The sequence below is a fragment of the Microtus ochrogaster genome, unplaced genomic scaffold (assembly GCF_000317375.1).
Source record: "Microtus ochrogaster isolate Prairie Vole_2 unplaced genomic scaffold, MicOch1.0 UNK25, whole genome shotgun sequence".
NCBI lineage: Eukaryota > Metazoa > Chordata > Mammalia > Rodentia > Cricetidae > Microtus > Microtus ochrogaster.
The window spans coordinates 1,009,777-1,019,342 of NW_004949123.1; the positions used below are offsets into that span (position 1 = coordinate 1,009,777).

Genomic DNA, 9,566 nt, shown 5'->3' on the forward strand with positions numbered 1-9,566 from the left:
GGATTAAAGGCGAGTGCCACCACCGCCCAGCGTCTGGCGTTGTTTTGAATACTTGCTGGGTCACCGAAGGCAAAATCCTTAGAGTGGTGCTTGCCATTTGGAACTGTATAAGTACGGTGGACAGATAGTGGTGGAGACTGGATGAGGTGGGGTCCGGAGGGCTTGGCAGCAGGCTCAGGGTGCCGCAGGACTACCGTGACCACTCTTGTTGTTAGAGAGGAATGCGCAGTGTTGAAAATAGTATTTGGGAACGCTCTGGGCAGGGGGTGGTTAAAGAAGTGTTTAGCAGTCTGTTGACTGTGAGCTGGATTTATAGAGTTGAAGAGGGGGTACCTGGGGGAGAATCTGGAACACCAGAGGGAAAAGAAGCAGGAGTGGCGGTCAGGAACCAGATGAATGTAGGACCCAGAAAGCTCCACACAGCACCCCCTCCCATATATGTCTGTCTGTCTGTCCTCTATCTCTGTATCTGAGAGGTGGCAGGAGGGAGGGAGGGAGAGAGAGAAAGAGAGAGAGAGAGAGAGAGAGAGAGAGAGAGAGAGAGAGAGAGAGAGAGTCTCACACTTAAATACATTCTTCCTGGCATGGTCGTTAGTAGGACCTTCCTCGCTGTTAAAGCAGGCCTAGACAGGAGGCTAGCTATGGCAGGGAAAGCAAGTGAGCCCTCTGCCCTCCCCACAGAAGCGACTCATTTGCACCATCTTTCACATCTAGTCCTGGAGTAAGATCCGAACCCAGATTCAAATCATGGGAGGCCATTCATGTTGTGTTCTCTGACCTCGACCGCTTTTTTCCCTGGCCCGTGACCTCCAAGCCTAATAAGACAGGCTTCTTGGGCAGGGTATTAGATGCAGAAGATTCTGAGTAGGTCCCCTGGAGCTAAGGGCTTCAGATCTGGTCACAGGGTCCCCAGGTCAGAGCAGCAGCACCTGGGCCTTGTATTTCTGTTCCTTCGTCTAACGACTAGCCCTGGTTCATTGTGATTCTAGGAAGCTGTCTTCATCAGTGTCGACATGTCGCGGCCAAGCAGCAGAGCCATCTACTGTAAGGGTTCTGCCTCCCCTCCCCTGCTCAGCTCCCCTCTGGGCCAAGCTCCCTAAACCCCTTCTTCTCCACTGCCCCTGCAATTGTCCAAGCCTAACCTCGTTTCTGCGGCCCCTGCCCTTGACTCTGTACCCACAGTGCACCGGAAGGAGTATTCCCAGAGCATGGCCTCAGAACCTACCCTCCTACAGCACAGGGTGGAGGTGAGTACCCCTGGGTCCCAGGCAGTTTCTGAGCAAAGCTACGAGTTCCGGCGTGTCTTGCCTTACCAGAACATAGGTACACCTGACCCTGACGTAACGGCTCAACCTGACCGAACTCTGTGCAGTCAGACTCAGAAAGCCTGAGGCCTGAACACCTGCCAAGTTCAAGGGAGTAGAGAGCGGTCCCAGGGTGAGGAGAGCAGGCCCGGCTGGAGGTGGTGGGAGTGGATACTGGGTCCCTAGACAGAAGTGACAAAGTCAATAGTCAAGACCCATAGAAAGCCAGCCTACCAACCCTTCCATTTTCCGACCCACCTCCTGGACTTTGTTCAGGACTGCTTATGGCTGTGGGGAAGACGGTGTGAAGCAGCTGTAAGGGACAGTGCCACAGAGGGGGAGAGTTGGCTTGTACTCCCAGGCCAGGCTGAGCCACTGCAATGGAGTCTCTGGCCCCACCCAAATGGATAGCTGGCACTCTGAGATCTGGTCATTTGAATTGGCTTTTAAACTTCAAGGATGTGGTCAGAGAGCTGCTCAACTAGGGACGTGGAAGAGGCCACAGTGCACGGGAGGGGGCACAGAACTCACACCCACCCCGGTAGCCTCAGGTACTGAGAGACATGTAGGACACCTAGAGTGCAGTAGAGAAGGGGCTCCCCAGTCATTGTTCAGCATCTCTGTAGAGCGAGGCTGGGAACTGGCTTCACTGAGGCTCTTCAGGCAAGAGCAAGAGGAGGCGCATTCAAGGCAACTGGCCCGTAGGCTCTGTTGAGGTCCTGGCGGTGTGGACGCAGTGAGAGGGCCGCACCGGGGCAGGAGGGAGGATGGAGGGTTCAGGAGCAGAAGGTAGAGGGCTTCTCTCCAGCAGAAGACTGGAGAAAGTGGCGGATGACTCAGGAAGGCAACACTTGGCCGAGGCGAGGGATTTCTAGAAGAAGGTGGCCCAGGAAAAAGCTGCCAAACAATGGGACCAGGAGAAGGCAAGGACCTGGGAGCCAGCAATGGCTAGGGCTCTTTCTGTGCAAGACTCAGAAAGAGGATCTTCCTGAGAGTCCCGAAACACTGGGTTGGCGCAGCTGGAAAGACATCTGGGTATGGACAAGAGTATGGAAAAAGGCAAGGGTCAGACGTGTGAGGTCAGCAAGTGGTGGTGGGGCAACCTGAGGGCAGCGAAGGGAAGCAGAAAGGCCCTGTAGCCCACACAGAGGAACACGAATGACTGTTGGATGATTGGAACCCACGCCCCGACCCCCCAGTCACCTTAATGATGTTTCCTTTGGAGTCCCAGAACCCCTTAGCCCTAGACCTGGAAGCCTCGTCAAGAAGTCAACTTCTTGAGGCTCTTGCTTTATTGAAAAGCATGACCTCCCCACAGGGGGAGCCAAAGACACAGCTTCCTCCTCCCCTTCCCTTTCCCTGCCTGCTGCCATCTGGGATCCTCTCTCCAAACCTTCTCCCAACGCCAGTCTCTTCCCGTCCCCTTAGCACCTGATGACATGTAAGCTGGGGACACAGAGAGTCCAGGAACCGAAGGATGCCCTGCAGAAGCTTCAGGAGATGGATGCGCAGGGGCGAGTGTGGAGCCAAGACCTGCTCCTGCAGGTCAGAGATGGCTGGCTCCAGCTGCTGGACATTGAGACTAAGGTCAGCCTTCTCGACAAACCCAGCTGTGGGCCCTGGCTAACCTAGGATGCTAAGAAGCAAGCTCCAGGCTCTCCACCTGCCCCTCAGGGCCTCTCCACGTTCAATACACATCCCAAACCAGGGAGAGGCAGGGCAAGATCTGGGGACAGAGGCATAAGAATCGGGGTAGAGACTACCCAGCCCACCAGAGAACAGGGATGGCTTTTTCTCAGTCTCAGGGGCTTTCCGTGCCCCCCCCCCACATTTGGCCTTTCCACCTGCTTAGGAGGACCTGGATTCTTACCGCCTGGACAGCATCAAGGCCATGGATGTAGCGCTCAACACCTGCTCCTACAACTCCATCCTGTCAGTCACTGTGCAGGAGTCTGGCCTGCCAGGCACCAGCACTTTGCTCTTCCACTGTCAGGAAGTAGGGGTGAGTGACTGGGTAGAATGGCCAGGGGTGGAGTTTGGTGACCATCACACACACACATACTCACATTCACACACACTCACACACACAATGACTGCTGCTTCCTCCAGGCAGAGCAACTGAGGACAAGCCTGCAGAAGGCCCTGGAGGAAGAACTAGAAGAAAGGTAGGCTGCTTCTGCTCAGCAACATCCAGGGCCTCCTAGCTCAGACCTGAGGACCATATCCTGGCTACCCATGTGAAGAACTCATGATCCTGGGACCTAACAAACACATGCCAAGGACTAATAAAGGCTTAGTCCAATGGAGGGTGTTGGGAATGTATTGAGTGCATTGGATACTGTGCCCAGAAGCTGTTATAGAACCCAGGGAGGCCCAGGAACCAGGCAGATGAAGCATGGTGGAGTCAGCGAAGGCTCAAGTAGAGACTAAGGAACAGGTGTAGGGTTCCTAGGGAGAGAGGGTGGTGTCATGGGCCCTGAGGCAGAAGTGTGGGCTTAGGTATCTCTCTTAAGAACTTTATCAAAGTTGTATCTTTCCCCATGCCCTCAGCAGACCTCGATATGGAGCCCTTCATCCAGGTCAGGACAGATGGAAGGGGTATTCTCCGGAAAGGTCGTTCCCTATACAACCGGCACCCCCTCTGGAGCAGAGGTACTCTCCAGAACGGAGGTCCCCTCTGGAGCAGAGGTACTCTCCAGAACGGAGGTCCCCTCCGGAGCAGAGGTTTCCTCCAGAGCAGAGGTTTCCTCCAGAACAGCCACACCACATGACCCCAGAACGAAGTAAGTTTGTGTCTGAAGGCAAGTGGAAGAAAAGGTTTGGATCAAGTCAAGAAGTTCTAGGGTCATGGTCCCCCTCTCCCCATCCATTGCAGGCATCCCACCATCCCCAAGGTCCCTGGCACATTACCCAAGTGCCCGAGAACCAAGTGACTTCACTCTGCCTCCTCCCCCAAGGCGTGCTCCATCTCCTGAGGACCTGGAGATCGATGAGGTAACTGAAGGTGGTTGGAGGCTTGCTGGGGCTTCCTGGGCTTGGGAGAAGGGAGGACCAATTCTCAGGAACCCAGATGCCCAGGATAGACAGGGCAGGGCTGGGATTGAGGCTGGGACTTCCGGTGGGATGATAGCAGGGCCAGGGCGGGGAGTTTCTGGAATTTCATGACTGTTCACTCAAGGCTATGTGTTGTTGGGGGTCCAGGAGGTGCTGAACCATCTCCTGGCTGACATTGAGCTGTTCACCGGAAGGCTGAAGGAGGCCAAGGCAAAGGACAGCCGTAAGAAGAGAAAACTTGGAAGGAAAAAGAAGAAGGCTCAAAGCAGTAAGCACTTCATGCCAAGGGAGAGGAGCACGGGTGCCTTGGCAGGACCTGGAAACCTCACCTTTATTTCTTTTCCCACAGAGATAACAACAGCACAGTACATTGACTGTTTCCAAAAGATCAAGTTCAGCTTCAACCTCCTGGTTAGTGGCTCTGACCAGCTCTGGGCCCTCCTCCCCTAACTCCCCCTCTCTCTGATGTCAGTCACCTAAACCTTTCCCTGCTCCAGCTTTCTCCTTTGCTGGGGACTTTTGAAGGGCACAACATACTTATGGGGGGCTAGGGTTCTGGTAAAGGGAAATGCTGGATGGACACCAACATTGAGCTGTGTCTTCAGGGGAAACTGGCCTTAAGGCTGCAGGAAACAAGTGCCCCTGAGTTCGTGAACCTCCTCTTCGAAACCCTGAGATTCGTGAGTGGAGGAAAGATGGGGTGGCAAAGGGGACAAGGTAAAGCCAAGGAGGAGCAGAGGAAGGAACAGAGGCAGGGGGAAGTACCAGGGCAGAGGGAACCGTGGGACCTGCCCTTTCTTCAACATGCATCTTCATGCCAGAATACCACTCAAGACAAACCCCCCAGCAGACCTGAGGGGCTGGCAACAGAGTCAAGGACACCAGTACTTGGGGGGACAGGCAGGAAGTGGGGGACAGACAGGAAGCCAGGGGATGGGCACTAAGCGAGGAGACAGAGCTAAGGGGTCTTTGGACAATTCCTACTCCTTTCTGAAACTCTCTTTACACTGCTCCTCAAGATTCTGGAACAGTGCCCTGAAGATGACCTTGCAGCTAAAGTGATCTCACCACTCCTCACCCCCAAAGCCATAAACCTGCTACAGTCCTGTCTAAGCCCACCCGAAAATACTCTCTGGAAGTCGCTAGGCACAGCCTGGACCACCAGCCGGTAAGTGAAGACAACGGGTGTGGAGGAACCAAAGCAGAACAGGGTGTGTGGCCTGGTGGTATGCTATCATAAACCAGAGACATATTGAGAACGTGGGAGACTCTACACGGAGTTCCCAACTTTTTTACTAAGCACTGCCTTTACCCAGTGAAGAAACACATTACTTCAGAGGGGAAAAAATGCCAACCTTCTACTAAAATGTACGTTCATTTTCACCAGACACCAAGTGAAAACTTGACCTTAGTCCAGCTCAGAATTTACGAATGTCTGACAAAAGAGATGTCACAGATGTAACATCCAAAAGTTGACCTAGCACGCCAAGGTGCTGTGGCTGAAAGGGTGGGTATAGGGCCAGTTAGAGAACCTGGGGATTGGGAAGGAGTCTCACTTGGAAACCTAGACTAACATGTCCCAGGAAGAGTCTACAGAGGCCACACATCTGGGTCCCCAGCTGAGAGGTCCCAACTATGGGATAGGTCAGTCTCAGAGTGTCAGGTAGCCACAGTGAGAGGCCTGTGCGGGATCCTCTGGGAGCTCCTGACCTTGCTTCCTCAAGTGTGGTTGGCAACAGAAGGTAGGGCTCTGAGAAGCAGAAGGAAAGTAGGAAGAAGGCAAAAAGGAATCACAGAAATGCTGGGCATGGTGGCGCACGCCTTTAAGCCCAGCACTTGGGAAGCTGGAGGCAGAGGCAGGTGGACTCTGTGAGTTCAAGGCTAACCTGGTCTACAAAGTGAGTTCCAGGACAGCTAGGGCAACACAGAAAAATCCTGTCCAGAAAGAGGAGAGAGAGAGGAGAGAGATGAGAGAGAGAGAGAGAGAGAGAGAGAGAGAGAGAGAGAGAGAGAGAGAGATATCTAAAAAGAGGACGCAAAGAGCAGAGGTAATCAAAATAAGAAGAAAATATTAAGAGCCCAGAGCTATCATCAGGGAGACAAGTCATTTGACAGTCTGGGGCTTGGGAAGGAAACTCCCACACATTTGTCTAAAGAGCAGTTCTTTTCAATTCAGGCCCATGTGAAGTTTTGTCCAGTTTGCTTAAAGACATGAGTTAGTTTCAGTACTTATTTTGATGGTTAGAATATACATAACACAATAATATACAGATTTCAGTATATAATTCAGTAGCATCAAGTATATATTGATACTGTGCCCCAACACCACTCTCTAGCTCTAGAACTTCCTCACCCCAAACAGAAAGGCTATATCTGGCAAAGAATAATTCCTCATCTCCCCCTGGTTACCTTTGCTCTATATCCATATCAGTTTGCCTATTCTGGACATGTCATATGAGTGAAATAAGACATGGTTCATCCCTTTGTGGCCAGCTGATTTTATCAGTATGCCCGCAAACTTCATCCATGTTGTAGCATGTGTCAGAATTGCCTTCCTTTTGTGGTGGACTAATATTCCCTCGTATGGACAAGTCCTGTTTTGCTGATCCTTTCTTCATCAATGGATATTTGGATCGTTGAAGCCCAAAGGATCTGTTTTATGTGGTTTGTCTAGCCACTCAGAGGAAGGGGTTTATAAAGTCTGGACCTCTTATAACGTCTTAGACACTGGCTCCTGTAGCTGGACTGGGCTCACTCACCTATGGGGATGGCTTTGATGTGGAGTGCTAGCAAGAGAGGAGAGCAGGGTCTGCGGTGGACCGAGACAAGGCCTCAGATGCTTTCATTCTGGCCCTTTAACGTGGACTGTCCACGCTAGGTTGTAGTAGGACTTTTTCATCAGGACTGCCAGCCCATAAGTAGTGACACGGAGACTTATTATTAATTATGAAATCTTGGCCCTAGCTTAGGCTTGTCCTCAACTAGTTCTTGTAACTTTTATCAATTAACCCATTTATATTATCTATGTTCTGCCATGGGGTGTTACCTCGTCTCCATACTGCCCATCCTCTGTGTCGAGATGGCAACTCTTTATGTGCCTAGATTTCTTCTCCTCTTCCTCTCTTTCCCTGGAAATCCCGCCTATCCTCTCCTGCCTAGCTATTGGCCATTCATCTTTTTATTATACCAATTGCACTAACACATCTTCACACAGTGTACAAATAGTCCACAACATTAGGCCTGTCAATTTTATGCTTCAAAACCCAGTATTACTCAAAAAAATTGAGAAATACTCTGCTGCACACCCCTGAGGACCTGAGTTTGAGTCCCCAGCTCTCATAAAGGCCAAACATGGCAGCATGCCTATAACCCCAGTGTGAGAGTCAGGATAGACAGAGGAGGGTCCTAGAGTGAGACAGCCAGCCTAGCTGAAGAGAAGCACACCAGGTTAAATTGGAGACGGTGTCCTAAAAAGTTAGGTGAAGATGGCATCAACCTCAGCCCTCCATACACACAAGCACACACATTCACATGTGCTCACCCTACACCAAGGTAAGGGTATACCACACACACACACACACACACACACACACACACACACACACACGCAGGCATGCATGCACATACATCTGCAACATGGAAGACTTGGTCGGCAGATATAATTTTAGCTATATCCATGAAGAAGCAGAACAATCCCAGTATTAATAAAATGGCACAGATTTGATGAACAATCCATCAAGTCAGATATGCCCTTGAAGGATCCCTAATTTCTTAAAATAACTAGAAGTTAATAGATTAACATGAAAGAAATACAGAAAATAAAAGACATGTAAAAGTCCTTAGAAGAGCTGAATTTCTGTCCAATTACATTTTAGACAAAATGACCCAAAATTGTAAGTAACACTAAACGGTCCGGTGACCCAGGATGATGGGGAACAGTCTCTGGACTTGGAGAACAGATGATCAGGATCACCCCATCCCCGGGGGGTAGAGAGCAAGCATGGGGCCTTGAGCATGTCAGGCAAGCACTCCCCCACTCAGCTGGAAAACACATCTCCAGCCTGACAATCAGGACTTTCCAGTGGACCAGTTTCAGTCCAGTAGGGGCAGAGGAGCAACCAGAGGTAAGGAAGTACAGGCAGGGCATGAACGCACATTCCCTGGAGGCATGGTAAAGAGACAGTCAGGACCATAGCCATAACCAAAGGAAGTTATAACCTGGTCAACAGAAGACATGAGCATGCTTCTAGGGCACAGAGAAAACACCACTGACGAAGAATTTACTCCTGAATAAGCATGTATTAGCTCTGCCTATGCTGCCGCCATAGTGATAGGAAGACAGCCTCGTCCCCAGCCGGAAAGTGCTGCACGCTAAGAAACAGACCTGTGTGAATCGTGTGCCATCGCGTGAAAGAGGCTGTACTAACTTTAGAGGGTACTTTTCTTGCTGCCCCAGTGAGGCGAGGAGAGGAACTTCGAGAGGCAAGTGAGCATTCTCAGGCAGATAAACCTGGAGTCTAGAAATGGCATGGTCCTGGGCTGTGGGCAAGGGGGAGGTGAGAGGCAAGTAGGTGCCCACCCTGGCATCAGGCAGAGCAGCCCCACTGCCATGTGTCTTCTGTGATGGAAGTTCTTCATGCTGCTTAGCCAGAAGGACAGAGAGCTGCTGTGGAGACATGGCAAACGGTTAGAAAAATACTGAACGGGCCAGGCATGGGGCACAGACCTGTAATCTCACTACCCTGGAGGCTGAGGCAGGAGGATTGCAAGTTCAAGGTCAGCAAGAGCTACACAGTGAGTTCTAGGCTTGCACAACTCAGTGAATACTGTCTCAAAAATAAAAGTGTTTTAAAAGGGGTGGGACGGAGACAGTGGCAGCGTGCACAGGGCCTGCACAGGTCTGGGCTAGATGGGGTCCCAGTGCTGAGAGGGGAAGTGGACACGAGCCTCCATCCGTAACCTAGGTCTCCCATTGATAACTGTTCACAAATGAAAAATTGTTTTTCCCTAACGGAGTCTCATTGGGTGTACAAACAACTCTGAAGGCCAGGCTCCAGGCCAAGTAGTAGTAACACAAAATGAAATCAATGGCATTTTTTGAAGATTCATTGTAGGGTTCTTCTTCTTCTTCTTCTTCTTCTTCTTCTTCTTCTTCTTCTTCTTCTTCTTCTTCTTCTTCTTCTTCTTCTTCTTCCTCCTCCTCCTCCT

At 51.1% G+C, this 9,566-nt stretch overlaps 1 protein-coding gene across 1 annotated transcript in view; it reads left to right on the plus strand.

Annotated features, from left to right (window-relative positions):
- Nucleotides 1-1,013: 1,013 nt before the first annotated feature.
- Nucleotides 1,014-9,566, plus strand: part of Eps8l3 (EPS8 like 3) — a 14,483-nt gene continuing 5,930 nt past the window's right edge. The window contains exons 1-12 of the mRNA XM_026789613.1: nt 1,014-1,044; nt 1,183-1,247; nt 2,733-2,891; nt 3,157-3,306; nt 3,414-3,469; nt 3,858-3,974; nt 4,047-4,087; nt 4,180-4,298; nt 4,506-4,626; nt 4,708-4,769; nt 4,964-5,038; nt 5,378-5,526. Of these exons, the coding sequence (XP_026645414.1) occupies nt 1,014-1,044; nt 1,183-1,247; nt 2,733-2,891; nt 3,157-3,306; nt 3,414-3,469; nt 3,858-3,974; nt 4,047-4,087; nt 4,180-4,298; nt 4,506-4,626; nt 4,708-4,769; nt 4,964-5,038; nt 5,378-5,526 (1,145 nt within the window). The remainder of the gene's footprint in view (nt 1,045-1,182; nt 1,248-2,732; nt 2,892-3,156; nt 3,307-3,413; nt 3,470-3,857; nt 3,975-4,046; nt 4,088-4,179; nt 4,299-4,505; nt 4,627-4,707; nt 4,770-4,963; nt 5,039-5,377; nt 5,527-9,566) is intronic.